The sequence below is a fragment of the Leptonychotes weddellii genome, chromosome 6, assembly GCF_054177405.1.
Source record: "Leptonychotes weddellii isolate Sample4059 chromosome 6, ASM5417740v2, whole genome shotgun sequence".
NCBI lineage: Eukaryota > Metazoa > Chordata > Mammalia > Carnivora > Phocidae > Leptonychotes > Leptonychotes weddellii.
The window spans coordinates 51,291,719-51,311,521 of NC_138374.1; the positions used below are offsets into that span (position 1 = coordinate 51,291,719).

Here is a 19,803-nt window from a genome sequence, read left to right on the forward strand (position 1 = left end):
TCACAGTGACTATGTCCTGTGTCCTATGCAATCTGCCCAGCCCTGTCCACTCTCTCTGGCCTGAAAAGCCCACTCCTTTCAGCCTTCAGTCACTTTGGTTCAGCCACTGTTCAGCTTCTTAGGGTTCCTGGAGCATCCCAGACGCAATCCCACCTCAGAGGCCACAGGTCTCCTCTTTACTTTGCCAGGGCCTCTCCATCTCCACTTTGCTCCCTCCTCCTCGTCCCCAAGGTCCCTGCTCAAATGTCTCCCTCAGAGAGACCTGCTGTGACCACCCCACCACACTCACTCTCAATCACCTCAGCCTGCTTCACTCTTGTCATCAGCCTGCTTCACTCTTGTCATCACACCAACCACGACCTGACATTACCTGTCTGGACCTTTCAGCCTTTCACCCACCTCCCCGCTGAAAGCTGCACAAATACAGGAACCTCTAGGTATTAACTCCACTGCAAACCCAATGCAGAGCACAGAGCCTAGCACACAAGACACACTCAGCAAATACTTGTCAAATGAATGCATTAATTTTCCATTTCCCTACGTTATATCTCATAAACACAAAGTGCCAATACCCTCCCACAGAATGTACTCAATTTGCTAAAACTAAGCCCCAGACTAGCCCCTTTTCCCGACCTGGAAAATCAAGTCAAACTGAATTACCAATGATGACACCAACTTCACAGTAGGGATCATCATAGGCGCACGTCATCATGGTCCCCACGGTGTCATTGACCAAGGCCAGGATGTCCACGTCTATGTCCTGATGGAACACAAGTCCCAGAGGGCATCAGGGGGTGGGAAGGGGGCATCATCCCTTTATCTTTCCCCAGAGAGGAAGCAAGAGCAGTGAAGGTGATGAGACAATCACTAGCTCCTTCCTGGAAGAGACAGGGCCTCTGTCAAGTTCAAGGGTCTAGAAGAGAGAAAGGGCAGTTGGGAACTGAAGAGTAGAACCCAAGCTCCTGGTTTATGGCTGAAGGCCTCTGTGCAATGGAAAAATGAGGGACAGACCACTAGGAATCCTGCCTTTATTGGAAAGACCCCCAAGGAAAGCATGTTTCTCCTGGGAGCAAAGCCCTCCCTCGCCAATGGGGACAGCTTAACCAGCCTCAGCCAAGTCCTCTCCATGGGCAGCACTAGGGATTTCTCATCTGGGTTTCCCATGTTGTTAAGTCAACTTGGATTATTACCCCAAGGTAATATGGTTCCCCAAGGTTTGGGGGAGCATTCTAAAGTGAAATGAAACAATAAAAGAAAAACACAGGATACAAAATAGTATGATTGCCTCTTTAAGGAGAAAAAAGACTAGAAGGGTATCCATCAAAATATCACTCTTGCTGTCAGGATAACAAATAAGTTGGGTTTACTTGTGTACTTCTCAGCTCAGCAAGGAGCATGTCTTGCTTTTTCAGTTTAGATTATTATAAAATTTAATCAACGAATAGAGCTAACCCATGAATAGAGAGCAGAAAATAGGAGAGACAGCCAGACTGGAAAGAAAGCGATATTTTAAGCAAAGAGGAAAGGTGATTAGAGTATTACACATGCACGGGATCTAACGGAGACCCTCTGAGGGGGCTGTGGCAGCTGGCGAGGTCCCAGGGAAGCATGGGGCCACATTTCAACAGCCACAGGAACAAGCACCATGTACCGAGGCTTACTGGTAGGTTTACCCAAATTGGTCACAACTGGCCACATCTATACCACAATGACACCTGCCGCAAGATCAATTCCTTCTGATTCTCCTTCTAGGACACACACAGTAGGAGACCCCACCTGGAGAGAAAGGGGCTATGACTGGGAGGCGAACCCCTCACCTTGTGTTTTCTTATGGCTTTGGTCAGACAACTCACTACATCTGTGCCTTGAACTCCCCGTGCCTTAAACTTCTTGGTCCATGAAAGCAGGATACCCTGGGGGAAGATTTCAGAGCCAGTTAAAATGAAGAAGGCACTCAGTTCTGAAAATGAGTGGCAGAAATTTCATGCGTAAAGTGCATCCCCACGGGCTTCTCCTCTTGAAGCTGAATCACCCCCAATTCTTTCAACATTCCTTCAGCTTTTTCTAAACCAAGTACACATCTTTATTGCATCTGAGCAGTTTGAGACAATATACGTAATGGCAGAAAGAACAATCACTGAGGACATGGACTCATAAGACATTAGTCAAGTCATTTAACCTCTCTGAGCCTCAGTTTACTCATCTGTGAAATGGAGAAACCTCATTTCCGTGCCTCTCTCACAGGAATGCTCTGATGGGAATACCTGGCCTGTGGTAGGTACACATTATGTGCACAGAATGCATGGATTGCCAGGTCCACAGAACAGAACTAACGTGGTATTACCTGGTAGGACTCCCTTGGGAACTTAAGTTCAACTTAGAAAAATGGCTCTCTACCTGCATTATCAATTATGTGCATAAAAGTGGTGTTTCCTGGGGTGCCTGGCTGGCTCAGTCAGTAGAGCATGCGACTCTTGATCTCCGGGTCATGAGTTCGAGCCCCACGTTGGGTGTAGAGATTACTTAAAAATAAAATCTTTTTTGGGGGCGCCTGGGTGGCTCAGATGGTTAAGCATCTGCCTTCGGCTCAGGTCATGATCCCAGGGTCCTGGGATCGAGCTCCGCATCGGGCTCCCTGCTAGGCAGGGAGCCTGCTTCTCCCTCTGCCTCTGGCTCTCTCTCTCTGACTCTCATGAATAAAAAAAAAAAAAAAAAAAATTAAAATTAAAAAAAATAATTTTTTTTTAATGTTTTTAAAAATTGGTGTTTCTCAAGAGTTTTGTAAAATAGCAAATAATCAGAATGTTTCAGACTGGAAGAGAATTTTGGAGACTAAGAGATTTGCCCAAGGCCACACAGTCAAAAATAGCTGAGTCCAAACTCACAAACTCCCCACCACACCCTCCCAATCCTCTCAGTTTACGGATAAAGCTGGGAGATTTTCAGAGGAAGGAAACTGCTCTAGATCTCAGTGAGTGAAGGACAGAGTCCAACTGGAATGCAATGGTCTAACTCCTGACCAGGGACCAGGGTTTGTTCCCTGCACCACAGCGCTGCCTACTGGCAGCCCTCCCTAACTTCTGCCTTCATAGGTCAGGGAAACATCCCTGCTTCATGGGATAGAGGAGTAAGAGACTGCAGGGTGGCATCCCCCAAAAAAGGGTGCTAGGGACAATGTGGGATGCATTAGGAGCAGCATGTATGGGGGAGTGGAAAATAAATGCTTGTGATATATAGTTAAGTGGAAAATTTAAAAGGACATGCAATTATATTTTTTAAAACTGTGCATACAGGGCGCCTGGGTGGCTCAGTTGGTTAAGCAACTGCCTTCGGCTCAGGTCATGATCCTGGAGTCCCGGGATCGAGTCCCGCATCGGGCTCCCTGCTTGGCAGGGAGTCTGCTTCTCCCTCTGACCCTCCCCCCTCTCATGCTCTCTCTATCTCATTCTCTCTCAAATGAATAAATGAAATCTTTAAAAAAAAAAAAAAACTTAAAAAAAAAAACAACTGTGCATACAGCATAACTGTAGCTGCAATTTTTCTCAAATATGAAATGGAAATAATAATATCTACTTCCTATGATTGCTTGGGGATTTTAATGAGATAATACACATAAAGAGTTCAGCACAATGCAAGATACACTGCTAAAATCTGGGGTATGGTGTTGCTATTATTTTTTTTTTAAGATTTTATTTTATTTATTTGACAGAGAGAGACACAGCGAGAGAGGGAACACAAGCAGGGGGAGTGGGAGAGGGAGAAGTAGGCTTCCTGCCGAGCAGGGAGCCCGATGCTTGGCTTGATCCCAGGACCCTGGGATCATGACCCGAGCCGAAGGCAGACGCTCAACAACTAAGCCACCCAGGCGCCCCTATTATTATTATTACATAAAGATGCTGGTAGAGATTTGGCTTAGAAAAATGCCAAAATCTTGGATAAACAAACCATATATTCACCCCCCAGGTATCAAGAAGATATGTAAGTTTGGTTCTCAAACTCAAATGAATTCCAGCAGAGCTTGAGAAGTCTCTTCCTTCTTCCTGGGGTCTCCATTTCTGAGCTCAGAGAAGATCTGTTTAACTACTCCGTGAATCTGATCTCCATCTCGGGGCCTGATTCCCCATGACTCCTCCTCCCACTTCCTCTACAGATTCTGGGACCTCTGCTCCTCCAGTCAACAAAGACAGTGACACCTCACAGCCTGACTCCACCTGGCCTCTTCTCACATTCTCTGAAACCTTCTTCATACTAGTTTTTTCCAATCCTTTTTTTTAAAAATAAAATAATAAAAATGTGAACCTCAGCCTATCCCCTGTCTAGATAGATCACGGCAAGTTCCCACTCAGTGGAATCAATTAAATGATTGATTGTACTTTTAATTGTCAGATAGTTAACAATCACCTATAAAATACAAGACATCTTGCTACAGACCCTGCAGGTGGAGAAAAATATAAAACAGGGGCGTCTGGGTGGCTCAGTCAGTTAAGTGTCTGCCTTTGGCTCAGGTCACGATCCCAGGGTCCTGGGATCAAGTCCCGCATCGGGCTCCCTCCTCCGCGGGGAGCCTGCTTCTCCCTCTGCCTCTGCATCTCTCTCTCTGTCTCTCATGAATAAATAAATAAAATCTTTTAAAAAATAAAAAAGAATAATATAAAACAACGCCTGCCCTCCAGAAACATCTGTTGAGTCAGGGGACAAGGTACAAAAGCACCAAGAGACCAGTGACATAGGGACAATCCTTGTCGTGGCCCTGCAGCTACGCACCAGGCACAGTCTGGGGCCCGTGGCAGAGGTTTGGTCTAAGCTTCCCTTCAACCCGGCAAGGAGCTATTATTACCCCTGTTTTCCGGATGGAAAATCAAGGAGCTTAAGAAGTTATGTAACTTGCCCCGGGGACACAGCTTGTTCTGAGCCATGATTCAAAGACATGTGTGTGGGACGTGATAACCCATTCCTTTTCCACTCTTCCCCACTGATAAATGGCCCATGCCAGCAACAGCAAACACATCCCAGGGCAGTGCATGATATCAAGGTGCTCCATGAACTGACCATCAGCTGGGCATCATGACCGGCACGTGCAGGAGGAGATCACGGGCTCCCACCCCAGAGGCGTGTGGCCTGGGGATACCTGACTCTTGACCATGACTCGCTGACCCCAGAAAGCTCATTGTCCTTTTCTGTGGCCCCTTACTTATTCTCACAGATCTATATAAGATTGGGTTTGACCTCTCCCTGTTTATCAGTTGAACGTATGAGGCACACAGAGATGAGACCCCCGCTGGGTAGTGGCCCAGCTGAGACTGTACATCCCAACATTGTCATTCCAATGACTCCATCTGCATTCTCTTCCTAAGGGCTCACTGGAGATTGAGATTCCCCGAGCCTTCCTCCTCTTATTCTAGTCAGCTATGTCAGGGGTGCTAGGTGTGGTCCCCAGACCACCAGCATCCACATCCATCACCCAGGAAGCTGTTAGAAATGCAAATCTGAGGCCCCACTGATTAAGGAACTCTGGGGTGGGGTCCAGCAATCTGTGTCTAACAAGCCTTCCAGTGGATTCCCATGCAACCAAGTCTGAGAACTAAGGGGTAAAAATTGTTCTGCTGCCTTGTGCCGTGCCCACGTCAAGTGCAAAATCAAGTCTGCTGCATTTACGAGTTCTCTGCCTCACATTTCCACCTCACTGTGCAAAAAAAGAAAAAAACAAAACAAGAAGACTCCTGCTGATCTCTCCTGTTCCCAGCCTGACTCCTTGAACATGCCCACATTCCCCAGCCCCAAACCCAAATCCTGTACAGCTTCTTCCCTCCCCGGCATGAACCTTACCTCTTCCAATTTAGTCTGTCTGCAGGGAAAAGAAAAGGTTAGGCCAAGGGGCAATTTCTTATGCTTCAACCCTTTCGTCTTCATGAAATCTGCCAGACAGTCAGCTACGTAGTCAAATAGCTAGAGAGAAGAGAAAGCACAGGATGCTGCGCTAAGGCATGGTCACTTATAAACTTGATGCCAAGGCCATCCCCCATCCCCTGCTTCACAAGAGCCCCTGCCCGATACCTCTGAGCCATTCCCTCGGATAATTTCACTGGGTGTTGGATAGAACTGACTCTCCATCTGGACATTTCTTTTCCCCTCTTCAGAGACTTGCACCTTCAAGACGCGAAACTTGGACCCTCCAAGATCCAGGGAAAGAAACTCCCCATTTTCTATGAAAAAAGAAACAAACAAAAAAGTTGTCATTTATGGAAGGCTGTTCTATAGCCAGCTTAGCTTTAGAAGTCGAGGCATGACCCAAATCTGCCCACCAGGCCATGCTGGACGGCATAAACGTGGAGAAGGCAAATATAAACCCACTTCAGGCAGGTAGTATCAGACATGGGCCTCGAGGGTGGAGCCGAGTCCAGAATGCCACAACCAGGCTGAAGGAGCTGATACTCCAAGTGTGGGCAAAGTGCCGGTAAGGCAGGAGGAAAAGGCAGGGAAGCGTGCAAGGAAGGGAAACCAGCCCCATACAAGCCTCAGTCTCTTGGACAGATGGAAAACACCCCAGGAGGGAAAAGAGACAGGGACCAAAGGATGGACCCTACAGAGCCAAGGATCTTCAGATTTGGGGCCAGACCCAGCCCCATACAAGACCAATGCTATTAATAAAAAGGTGGATATGACACATGTGTTAAGGAGAGGCAGCCCACTTCAGTGACTTCAACTCGGGATCCAGCCAGTATTCCTGCCAGGACACCTGCCAGTCTTCTGCATTGGCCACAGATACAGGATAAGAATGCAGGTGTGCATACTCGTAAACCAACAAGCCTTGTATAGAATTATCTGTCCCTGAAAAGTGGCGACAGGTACCAGGTGTGCTTCATGATATACGCCCAAAGCACATGTGAGTGAAATTCCAGGACCGCAAGTCTGGTCCCCCCAGTGGCCTTGTTTTGTACCACATGACATACAGCTGCATGCAGATAAGGGACCAGCTGGCCATTCAGATTTACTCCGTGTAACATGTGAAATAAAACAGTGAGAAATTGCTAGTTCATGGTAAAGACTGAAGTGGAAGCATCCCCCAAACCAGAGGTCAGCTTGGTAGCCAAGGTGGCCCCATGTATGTAGGCTGAAACCACAGAGGAAGACCCAAGTCCCACCTAGTCCCCTTGCGGCCTGAGAGGACCACAGCTCCTGCCCTTGGAGTCCCACAGGACCCTACGTGTCCCCCTTTTTGCTCTCCGTGTCCTTGTACAACAGACCTCCTTTTCTGACCTGGCTTGACTGGGTTCTCTGCTCCTGGCAATCAAAGAGCTAGAGACAGTGCTCTGCAAACTTGAATGTGCATGTGAATCTCCCAAGAATTTTAACATGCAGATTGTGATTCAGTGGAGGTGGGGTCTGAGATTTTAGTGTTGTTTTTTTTTTTTTTAAGTTTATTATTTATTTATTTGTGTATTTGTTTATTTATTTATTTAAGTCCATCTCTACAGGGGCTTGAACTCATGACCCCGAGATCAAGCATGCTAGCAGGGCACCCCGGAGATTTTGTATTTCTAAACAGGTTCCCAGGTACTGCTGCTGCTGGTCTGTGGACCGCAGTCAGAGTAGCACAGGCCTTAGTCATTTCCAGACCCAGCTAGCAGGATCTTTTGTTTTTGTGGAGATTATCTGGAAAGCAAGATTCTTATCTCCCTAGATCTGCCCCCAAAGAAGCCTGATGGAGCCATTTATTATTCAGGAAGGGAATCCAGGGACCTAATATTGTGCAACTTTTGTTAGCATTCATCACATACCAAGCAAGAGATGCTTTCACAGATGTTATCTTGTTGAGCAGGAAATAGGGTAGATCACACAGTCCATGTACGAACATTTACTGAGCGCAACTCTGTGCCAAATAGCATGCCAAGTGCTAGGGAAGCACAGGGAGCGCTATCTAAACCCCAGGGGAGGCGGGACAGAGCTGAGTGCAGAAGAATGCAAGGGAGGGAGGCAGCCAGAGCAGGTCCCAGGGAGAGGAACGGAGCCAAGGAAGGAGCTCACATAGGGAGGGCAGGGTCTGCTTTTGAGGAAGGAGGGACGTGTGACAGAAATGAGGCTGGCATGTAGTCTCTGGATAAACTAGGAAGGATTTGGGAAAACTGGCCCACCCCAAAGAGCTTGAGCTTTCTCCAGAAGGTGAGGGGGAGCCACAGAAAGATTTTAAGCAAGGGAGTGCCAAGTTCTGATTGAGATTTGGGGAAAATGCCTCTGGCACCAATCCGGATGGACGGGAGGATTTTCATAAAAAAGGAGGCTCCTGTGCTGCGATTCAGGTTGGAAGTGATCTGTGAACCCTCGTGCAGCCTAGCATGGAGTCATTCCTTCCTCTGGCCTCCAGGGCCACTGTCGGCGTGCAATCACCTGGCTTCACCAGTGACTCAACACGCCATTTCCTGTAAACCGGGTGGGACCCTTTCTGTGACTTTGACCCCAGAGAAAGGACTCATTGGGCCCTGAGGGAGGCAGGACCTGCCCAGCAGAGGCAACAGCGGCAGAAGGGCCATCAGGATCTCTACAGTAATTATTAAGATTATTATGACCTTCGTCATGGGGATGGAACGTACAACGTGGTGACTACAGTTAAGAATAACACGCTGCATATTTGAAAATTGCTAAGAGGGTAGATCTTAAAAGTTCTCATCGGAAGAAAGAAGAAATTTGTAACTATGTGTGTTGCCAAACGTTATTGTGGTGACCACTTCGTGATATGTCCAAACATCAAATCATGTTTACACCTGAAACTAATATAATGTTATATCAATTATATCTCCATAAAAAAATTTTTTTAAATAATAAAAAGATAACGATCCGCCTCTGTAGATAATCCTCCTGTGACCTTTCAGGGGCTCCAAGGTTTCCTTCTCCTCATCCGTCCCCAGGGCAAATGCCCCTGCTCCTTCCCATTCCCTAGTGCAGCGTCTCCCAAAGATGCACAGTGACTGACTGTGTCGATTCCTAGAGATTCAGGAAACCATATGTTTAGGAATTGCTCCAAGTGAGTCTTATACTAGGGGGAGAGCAGGGGACCCCTGTCCTAGGGCAGACCCCAGGGCCCATCAGCCGACCACATCAGGGCTCCCTGGGCTCCCCTTCAAGGCCCCCCCCTCAGTAGCAGCAGCTGGAGTTGGGCCTCCAGAACCAGAGACCCCCTCACAAGCATGCGATGGGCACCTCCGGTCCCCCTTCCCTGTGGCTGCTAGAGGGTAAGGCACACTTCTCAGGCACTTTGTAAGAACAGTCGATTGCAGCTCCCTGACCGAAAGGCTAGGGGGAACCTTATCTCATAGGTTTGGATGAGAGGACAGAGAGTAGGTGAACTCGGTATTTCTCTGGAAACTGCATACATTTTTGAAATGGAAGCTCCAACAGATTAGTAGCATTTGTTTGCTTTTGTTAGTGACCATGAAATTACACCACTAGCTCACAGGAACTACGGAAGACTTGGGGCAATATTTTGGAAATTTTAAAGTACTCCTTCCACATGACTTCATCTGATCCTAACAGCCCTGATCTTTTTACTGATGTGGACAGGAGTGCAGTTGTCCTGGGACTTACCAAGGCCCCCTGGCTGCAGGGACCCTGGGCTCCAAGACCTCACTGCAACAGGCTCACTGGTGAGATTTATTACGTGATGAGATGTGAGATATTATGTGATGAGATTTATTATGTGAGGAGACAGTGAGGAAAGGAGGTGGTGCCTCCTGGCCTGAGGAGGGTTCTTCTAAAATTTGGTCCATTTCACTTCCAAACCTTCCTGAAGCAGCCAGGGCCAGGAAGACTCATCCAGTCCAGCATTCTCCAGACCCTCACAGTCACTTTCCCTTGCTTCTGGGGACACACCTCTGCAGGAGGAGCCAAAGCACAGGAAGCCAGGAGGACTTCGCCCTGGTGCCCCCTCCCCCTGACACACCCATGACTCAGGTGCTTACTCTGAATGGCCCTGGATGACCTGTCAAGGACCACAGTCCCTCGGCACTCTCATAGAGCAGTTTCTGGAACTCAAGCAGATTTCAACTCAAGCAAATTTCAAAGCAAGACTGTCTCTGTCCAAAGCTTATGTCCCTCCAGGGTGGACATAGCCCACCCTGTCACGCACCCACCAGTGAGGGAAGAGGCTTCCCCCATCACAGTTCCCGGGGACCTCTTGAATGGTAGAAGCTATTTTGACCCCGTCATTGGCCCAGAGGGGCCCAGAACCTGGCTGATCTAATCAAAGTCCCTGAGAGCTCCCCAGACTTCAGCCCCTGCTCCTTCAAGGGCCCCAAAGCCCCCACTGGAGCTTGGTCAGAGCACTGGGACTCTGACATTGGTCCTCCATGCTCTCATCTGACCTGGGCATAACAGTTACACTTCAGGGTTCTTATGGGGATTATGTGAGAAAGTGAGTTCCTAACACCCCTGACCACAGAAGGTGCCTTGCAGATTCCACTTCCTGTCCCTCCTCTGGCTCTGCCCAGAGGCTGAGAATGGAGGAGTTGGATGGAACCTCCTGGATTCCATCCATAAAGGTCTCTAGGCTGTGGTCAGGAAAGTAATAGTTCCCCAAAGATGTCCACATCCTAATCCCCAGATCCATGAATATGTTAGTTAACATGGCAAGGAAAATTAGGTTACAGATGGAACTGAAATTGCTCATCAGTTGACCCTGACATTAAGAGATTATCCTGGATTATTTGGGTATGCCTAATGTACTCACAAAGTCTTTAAATGTGAAAGAGGGAAGCAGAAGGGTCAGAGTCAGAGGGAAATTTAAAGATGCTATCTGGCTGGTTTGGAGATAAAAAGGGGCATGAGCCAAGGAATACAGGTGGCCTCTGGAAGCTGGAAAACACAAGGCAAGAGATTCTACCCTAGAGCTTCCAGAAGGAATGCAGCCCTGCTGACACCGTGATTATAGCCCCGTGAGACCCATTTCAAACTTCTGACCTTCAGGACTGTGAGAGAATAAATTTGTGTGGTTTTAAGCTGCTAAGTTTATGGTAACTTATTACAGCAACAATAGAAAACAAATACAGAGGCCAACTCTCTCATTTCACAGATAAAGAAACTAAAGCTAAACATTTTGCCAAAGGTCACTGAGAAATGTCAGAGCTGGGCCTAGAGCCCAGGTTTCTTGAATTATCGTTACTCTTCCTTCCACCACATCATGTTGTCTTCCCTTACTTACTACCTTGGGCCTAGAATCTAGGAACTTAGGCATGAAATACCACTTATTATCCATTTGGCAAATATTTCAGGGCCTAGTAGGCATCAAGCACCATGCTAGGTGCTCAGAACACCGTGGTGAAGAAGACACAGGCCCCGTCCTCATGGAGCATCAGCCCAGTAGGGAAACTCGCACACAGCAGGTGTCAGGACAAGCACCTAACCCAGCATGGGAAAGCCTCCTACGTGGAGGTGGTGACCTCTACCCTGAGACTGAAAAGCTAAGTTGGTGTTCATGAGGGGAAGAAGGTTGGGATGCTCCAGCAAGTAAACAGACAAAATGTGTGGGGCCAAGGCGCACAGAGAAAAAGCTGGGTACATTTGAACTTTGGTTCAAAACTTTTGGTACTGAATGGACTGAAGCATAGAGAGTTTGGGAAGAGTATGCACAAAAGGTGGGAGTGATAAGCCAGGGTACAGGAGCAGACTCCAGGTACCCATCAGCCAAGAAGAAAGCAGGGAGATCAGGGTCCCTGGCAGCCCCTAGCCCCACTCACCTGAGCCATCTGGAATGGCCCTGACAAAGGTGGGCAGCATCTTCACAGATGCTGTGGGGTTGGTGTCCTTCCCCAGGCCCTTCTGCATTTCAGCCTGGAAGCGAGCCATGATGTCCAAAAGGGTCTCATCGGAGAGCCGCATGTGATACAGGAACCTGTCCACCTGCAACAGACGCCAGGGTGACCAGGGATGCCTGCTGCGGGGTTGGGGGGGGAGGGGGGTTGTGCTCCAGTCAAGGTTGTAAATTCCCACTCCCATCACAAAGCTATTTTTCTGACTCTGGGGATAGCTTCATGATGTGGAATCCCAAAGATTCCTCGCCTGACTCCTCACCAAGCTGGAGACAAGGTGGGGAGTTGGAAGAATAGAATGGAATGGAAGGTTGGGAGGTAGGAATTTATTCCTCTGAAGGGCAAGCTCTCAGGAAGAAAGGATTCTCCCATTTTTCTGATGGGGCAATAGAGGGGGCAAAAGCGACAAGGATTCAGGGTTTCTAATTCCTAGTTCAGGGACTGCACCATTGTCCCCTTGCTTCTCCACTGCAAAAGACTAGCTAGAGCTTGAACCTTAAATTCCTAAGCATAGAACCTTTCTTTTCCAACGATGACCGTATATACCCCAAATTGTTTCCGTTTGTTTATGGGCTGCTAGGAAGCTCAGAGCTAAATACAGTTTCCAACAGCAATCTGTAAATTCTAGTTCTTTAAATTTTCATTCTGTTTTTAACTGAGGTTGTTTTAATTAAGATGAAGTTTAATTTTGGGCGCCTGGGTGGCTCAGTCGTTAAGCGTCTGCCTTCAGCTCAGGTCATGATCCCAGGGTCCTGGGATTGAGTCCCACATCGGGCTCCCTGCTCAGCAGGAAGCCTGCTTCTCCCTCTCCCACTCCCCCTGCTTGTGTTCCTGTTCTCGCTGTCTCTCTCTGTCATATAAATAAATAAAATCTTTAAAAAAAAAAAAGATGAAGTTTAATTTTTAAAGCCAGCTCAAACTGCTGCTGGAAATGGGTGGATGGACACTCAAGTAACTAGGAAATTGGGGCAAAGGACCACTGCCCTAATGGAGGGAATTTATAAAAATCACTATGGCTAGATGAACCATGAGAGACGATGGACTCTGAAAAACAAACTGAGGGTTCTAGAGGGGAGGGGGCTGGGAGGATGGGTTAGCCTGGTGATGGGTATTAAAGAGGGCACGTTCTGCATGGAGCACTGGGTGTTATGCACAAGCAATGAATCGTGGAACACTACATCAAAACTAATGTATGTATGTAATGTATGGTGATTAACATAACAAAAAAATTTTTTAAAAATAAAAGCAGATACAATAATAATACATAAATAAATAAATAAATAAATATCACTATGGCTATGCTCAGTCCACTTGAAGGTAGTGTGTCGTATCAGAAATGGCAGAACAGCGTCCTCCTCATGCTAATGCTAATCATTTGGAGTGGCAGCCTGGATTCCCAGGCTCGTTGGAATGGATTATTGAGGGGGACAGAAGTAGGGACAGTGGCATAGATGCCCTGTATTTGCCCCTCCTGCTTTATACACATACTGAGCAGCCTCTCTACCCATCCAGGTCACAAGAAGACTTGATCCCAGCACATTCCTGGAGGAATCACTCTCCCACACTTTTCTCTAAAGCTAAGAACATCTGCGGAAGTCTACAGAGTGCTTTCACATACGTCACCTCATTTAATCTCCCTGCCATTGCTTTGAGGCAGCCCGTTGAGGCCAGAGTTCTTGCTTCTGACTGAGAGGTAAGGACCCCAAGGCTCAGAGCCATGATGCAGCAGTGGGACAGCTGGGGGTGAGGGGCGCCCTGGGCCTGGAATGCCGTCTCCATACTTCTTGCCCCACCGCCTGGTTTTGCTTCACAACTGCATGCAGGACGCAGGAGTCCAACAGAGACATTACACCAAAAGGGCAAGGGTTACATGACCTATATCACAGGACAGGTGCCTAGCCATCAGCCAGGCCCAGTGGGCAGGCATCCCAGCTCAATCTAGGGCCAATCTGGAGACCCAAGGCAGTGAAATGACCCAGGACTCCAGGGATTCGGGGGCCACAGAGAGTCCAGAAAACCGTCAGAGAGCCATTAACAAAAAAAGGACAATTGGGCTTTCAGTGCATTTGAAGAGATAGGAGGGAACCAGGTCATGCTTCATTAAGGGCTTCCTGTTCACCCTGAGTCTGTTTACGACTAATTGGTTGGCACAGCTACAAACACGGAGAAACCCGATGGAAGGGACGTGACCCAAGTAATTGGGACTTGGGGAAGGGTGAGATGTGCTACACAGCTCCAGAGCATAAAGAACTTCTCCAGCACCCCAGTGTCATCCCTCCCGTAGAAGGATGGTTTTGAGGCCCTGCTCGGGTCGTTTGTCAGCTATAGTTTAACAGAGTCATTCAGAACTTTGGGTTCCTGCTCCCGCTGTTTCACTAAGTTAAAGTCATGACAGACAGAATGTCCACCTAGCAAGTTTCTTGTTTATTCTCCGTACCTCCCACAGGCCCTGGTACAGTAGCTAGAAGGGAAGAATGAAACACATATTGGGGCAAAAAAAAGCTCTATTTTAAATCCAAACAGGTGATCTGGGGTCTTTGTAGCCAGGCACATTCTTTGCAGACACTAAGGGAGGGTGTTTGAGCTGCAGAAAACCAAGCACACTTTTGGAAAGACTCTGAAACCATAAAACAGGACATCTTCTAAACAAAAGAGCCAACGAGCAGCACATTTAACATAGGAAGAACAAATTCAAAACTGTAAGCTCAGACCTGCTGAATGACAGAATGTGGGGGCCAGAAGTGACTTTGGAGATCGCTTAGTCCAAAGGTCCCATATGAATTGAGAGTCATAAAAAGTTTCACCTCTTTGACCCAGTGATTTCAGTTCTGGAAATCTAACCTTATAATAATCCCAAAGATGGAGAACATTAAACACATTCCTATGTTTTTCAAAGCAATATCTTAATTGTTAAAAAATGTTTTTGAAAGTAGCCGAGTTACGATGAGCACTGGATGCTGTATGTAAGTGATGAATCCCTGAATTCTACTCCTAAAACCAATATTGCACTATATGTTAACTGACTAGAATTTAAATAAAAATTTGGGGGAAAAAAGGTAGCCGAAGAGAGAAAAGTTTGAATTATAGTATATCCAACTGGATTGCATATTGGAAGACATTAGAATGATAATTATGAAGAAATGGGAGAAATGTACATAAGTGGTTACAATATAATAATAAGTGAAGGAGACAAGATTTAGAATTGTAGGTATGATATAACTGTAGAAACATACCATAAGGGCTTCCACAGGGCAAATCTGACAGTGTTTGTAAGGGGGATGGGATTAAAGGTAACATTTCCCCTTTTCGTAATGTTGACTTACTCAACTGTAAAAAGTACACATTGAAAACCTAGCCAGTCCTTCTCTTATGAGTGAACAATCTGTAGGTCAGTGACCAGACTCAGCCCAATGTTATCAATAGGTCAAATAATGTCAATATACTGAATTGGAAAGGAAGCTACCAGAGTGGTTTCTCCTTTCTTCTTCCTTCCTTCCTCCCTCCCCGCCGCTTTCTTCCCGTTTTATTTTGTTTTGTCTTTGTTTGAATGTTGGTGTAGGGAAATGTAAAAAAAAAATTTTCCAGGGTCTGAATAGTAACCCTCACGGCAAATATGGCCCAGGATTCTGACAACTCTGGAAGCAGGAAGCATGGAAACTAAGGAGGGGATGGGCTACCTGACCCGGGAGAGAGAAAGGTTTGTTGTGCCTTTTGACCAGGTGTGTTTTCACCACATGAAGGAGTGCATGAACCCGTGTTCTCAGAACCTGTGAGTCATCTAGTAGCCCATAAACCAGACGCCCATCCTATCTCAGTCACCTGTTGCTTCAAGTGGCTATGTGGTGCTCCTGGCTATCCCGACTCCGCTCACTCTTCAGCTTTCTTGAAGGGGTGAGGGAAGGGTCAACTTCAGGCCTTGAAAAAGGCTGACCCTCCTCCCAGACGACCTGGAACGAATCAGTGGAGGTTGCATAACCTCCCTCCTGAGCCTGCACCCTTCCTGATTCTAGGATGTAACAAAAGGCCTAAGAAAATGAAACGAATTTGCAGAACCAAATGTAAAGGTTCCAAAGGCTCCCCTTTGGAGTTTGGACAGACACCGTGCAGGTTTCCTCCTTACTAAGCAGGTAAGAACAGAAAGTGAATCCTTCAGCAGTGCTGTGTAGGACTTTTCTACCTCCTTAAGAAGCCAGGAGAGGACTCTGTGAATCTAATCAATAAATGAAAATTAAGACAGCTTAAATCAGATTGCTTTATAATATTTTAAGATTTGCTATAACTTCTAACCCAAATCTCTAATGAACAGAATTCCGTGGAGGTTTCTCCCAGCAAGCACATGAGGGCTGTTACAGGGCCACGCTCTCTCTCTCTGTTCAAAAAGCCAGGAGGCATTGTGGCACAATGGAAAGAATGCTAGGGGAGTCAGAGACTTGGGTTTAATCTTCACTCCACTTGAAATACTTGGGTGACCTTGGCTAAGTCTGCCTGCTGAGAGGGCTTCTATTATCTCTAAGTTGAGAGACACCAGCACCCAGGGAGTGGCTAGCGGGGCAGGCTGGGCTCATGCCAGGCCTCCCGGAGACAATGCCGATGGGCTCCAGCTGAGGCTTGGCAACTGTTAAGCAGCCTACCTTGGAACATATTTTGTGCAGAGGTTTCTTGAGCAAAGTGACAAACTAATGCACACCAGTAACAGCACATCTTTGGCAAACAGCACATGCCAATAATAAATAGTTCAATTATTGTACATTAAAACCCACATCCCTCTTAGTTCCCATGCTTATATTCCTTCAAGCACATGAAGAATCATGTGATTACTTTAAAAGTTCTCAAAATTTCTCTCCCCTCCTTTGTAGCCTCTCCTCCCAAATACCCCTTATATCAAACACAATCATCTTCAACCTTTCTGAAGACTCTCATCCCCTCCCATCCCGTATCTACCAGGAAGTGCCAAGTGAAATGCAAGGCTCGGAACAATGTGTAATGGTCCAGCCTGTGGAGGATTCACTTCCTCCCCCACTCCCATGAGCTCTTTACTGGTCCTTTGCTCCCTGTGTCTTTTCTAATAAGCTTTCTTAAATCCTTTTGGATGCAGGCACAGTATCAATTAGTTCTGTCAGTGAAGAATGAATCTCTCAGCTTTGTGAGTCCTTACCTTCTTGATCTGATCCTCCTTTAGCTTGCTGCAGTAAAATGCCATCAAGTGTACTGCAAACATTTTTTCCAAGTTTGGTTTCTCTTGAGATGGACAGAGATTTCTGTGCAGTGTTTACTCTTGCGTCTCCAGAGAGCTGCCCACTTCCAGTTCAGGCTGGAGGCCTCCAGGAACTAGGTGCTACAGATTAAATACTACCAGGCTGCTTAGAGTTCAATGATTAAACTTCGCCCCCTTTCTCTGGTCCCTCCCTCCAGCGTACACTTGATTGTCTAATAGGAGGCTTGGAATGGTAGCTGAAAGTTGGTGGAGGGGAGGCAGGGGATGGGTCGCTTGACTCTTTGAGAATTGGGTGCCACAAGATCTCGTTGCCAAGCAACACTCTCAAGCCAGGGCTCCACCAAGCCCACTCAGCCGAGGAAAATCTCCTGAGAAGCTGGGCATTAAACAAGGCCAACTTTCAACCAGCTGAGCTGCTCTGCAAATGTCTGGTCTCGGCCTTTTCTCTCCAATCCTTTTCTTCTCAACGCAGGGATGGAACTCCAGACTCCCTGCCCCTCTGCAGCGCTGTCTTAATTAAGACTAAACACTGCCCTGGTCAGGGAGACTTCAAGAATGTTGGGGAAAATCCCTCCCTTTGTGACAGAGCAGATCTCTTGCCTAACAGCCCATGGTAATGGAAAATAACTGATAAAAATTTATCTATTCCACAATGATAAGCCAGAAAACCTTGACTGCACAGGTGGGGACCCAGGAAAAAATATCCATGAGAGAGGATGAACTGAAGTCACGGGTGCTCACTGGAAAGCTGCTGCTGGAGAGAAAGACTGAAGTCACAGACAGGAAATGTCTCACACCATGAAGATATCTGGTTTACTCACTCATCTCATGCATCATACTTGATGTGGGAAGGACACAGAAAGGGGCCGATGTGTGAGTACAGTACCTTACACTCTTCCCACAGTCATTGGTCAGCTAACAAAATCAATAACAATTACAGTGTTAACAAGAGCAGCTAGCAAGGATAGAGCACGTACTGTTCCCATTTCATAGATGGCAAAACTGAGGCCCAAAAAGGGAAAGTGACATACTGAAAATCACAAAGTCTATAAACGGTACAGTGAGGAATCAAACCCAGGAGTTTCATTCCAGGGCCCAGCTCTTAACCGATATATAATATTGCCTCTCTTCTTCCTCTGTGCAATAGATAATCAACTGACAATTACTAATAGCAGCAGCCTTCTGTTGGGGACTGTCAAGAATTCCAATTACTTGGATAGCTAAATAAAGAGATATCAGTCCAAGAGGGTCCTCCCAGTGAGGGGAAATAACAAATGAAGGCATCCCTGACCATAACTTCCCAAATATTAATCAACTGCTCCTAAAATTAGCAACTGACCAGATGTGAATGCAGGTCTGCTGGGCACCCCAATGTTTCTCGCTCCTTCATAGCACCTGTTCCTCAATACAAGGGAAGAAACGTGTGTTCCCCGCTGGCTTAGCAGCCTCAGCTTTGTTTGCTTCTCTACTACACAATCTCGTGAATCCAATGATTACCAAGCACTTGCCTCATCAGAGAACCTTCAACTGCAGCCTCTTCAGAAGCCACTGATTCTCCAGTCAGCGCCCTTTCCCCATCCACCATATGTATGAGGCACCGCAAGTCTAGCATAAGCACTGTGTTCAATTAAAATTACTCCAGATACTTCCCTCAGACTGCTATAAAACTGTCTCCCAGATTGAGAAACTCTATCCTTTCCAATCTGTTTACCCCTCAGACTATGAACTCTCTTTTAGCTCCTTTACTTTGTCTATTATACAAGCAAACAAAGGTTAACCTTCAGTTGCTAAAACTGTTCAGTTCCCCAAACCATGTGGAATTGTTGGTATTCTGAAACAGACGAGCTCTGCCTGTGTCTGTACAGGCTGCGGATAACATCCAGGGGCAGGTCACCTGCCCATAGGTGATAACAAGACCTGTCTTAATTCCTCCTTTTAAAAAGTAACCTCTGCAGTGCAGTGTGGCACCAACTGCCATTGATTTATTCACACTTGGGACAAGAGGGTACAATGGCCAGGGGACGAAAAGACCCAGAGCCATAACCAAAGGTCTCTACAATGTCATGGCTACTTGTGCACACCAGAGAGGCAGCCTTGGGAATCTTAATCAGGCAGAGGATATCAGAGGATGTTCATCTGTTACATCATTCCGTTTCTAATGTCAGCACATCAGCATCTCCGTTCCAGGTCTGAGTGAGCCAACAAGACTGAGAAGCTTCGGGGCGCCTGGGTGGCTCAGTTGGTTGGGCGACTGCCTTCGGCTCAGGTCATGATCCTGGAGTCCCGGGATCGAGTCCCGCATCGGGCTCCCTGCTCGGTGGGGAGTCTGCTTCTCCCTCTGACCCTCCCCACTCTCATGTGCTCTTTCTCATTCTCTCTCTCTCTCAAATAAATAAAATCTTTAAAAAAAAAAAAAAAAGACTGAGAAGCTTCACAATTATAAGGATCACATACATTTGGAGTCATCTGGCTCAGATTTATAAAGACAAAATAATTTGCTTATTTTATCATTCCTCATCTGATTATTCCAGTCCAACCCTTGGAATTTTTCACTCTTATTAAATTTCTATGTAGCCATTCAAGGATATCTGGGTGCGAGTCTTATAAGCACTTAGATTTTATTTAAGAATACTCATTTGAGGGTTGGCACTGCTGAGTGAGATTTTGGTTAAAGGACAGTACCAGTCTGACTCAAATCTTCCATGGAAGAAGGCAAACTCTCTATATACACCTGTTTCCCTAGAACTCTCCCTTATGGCAAGGCCTGAAGATATTATCTGCTTTCTTTAA

The 19,803-nt window shown here is 46.7% G+C and overlaps 1 protein-coding gene across 1 annotated transcript in view; it reads right to left on the reverse strand.

Moving 5' to 3' along the window:
• HKDC1 (hexokinase domain containing 1) overlaps positions 1–17,826 on the reverse strand; it is a 39,377-nt gene extending 21,551 nt beyond the window's left edge. The window contains exons 1-6 of the mRNA XM_081824145.1: positions 16,954–17,826; positions 11,727–11,889; positions 6,055–6,203; positions 5,827–5,946; positions 1,818–1,913; positions 661–760 (exon numbers count right to left, since the gene is read on the reverse strand). Of these exons, the coding sequence (XP_081680271.1) occupies positions 661–760; positions 1,818–1,913; positions 5,827–5,946; positions 6,055–6,203; positions 11,727–11,889; positions 16,954–17,016 (691 nt within the window). The 5' untranslated portion in view covers positions 17,017–17,826. The remainder of the gene's footprint in view (positions 1–660; positions 761–1,817; positions 1,914–5,826; positions 5,947–6,054; positions 6,204–11,726; positions 11,890–16,953) is intronic.
• Positions 17,827–19,803: the final 1,977 nt, after the last annotated feature.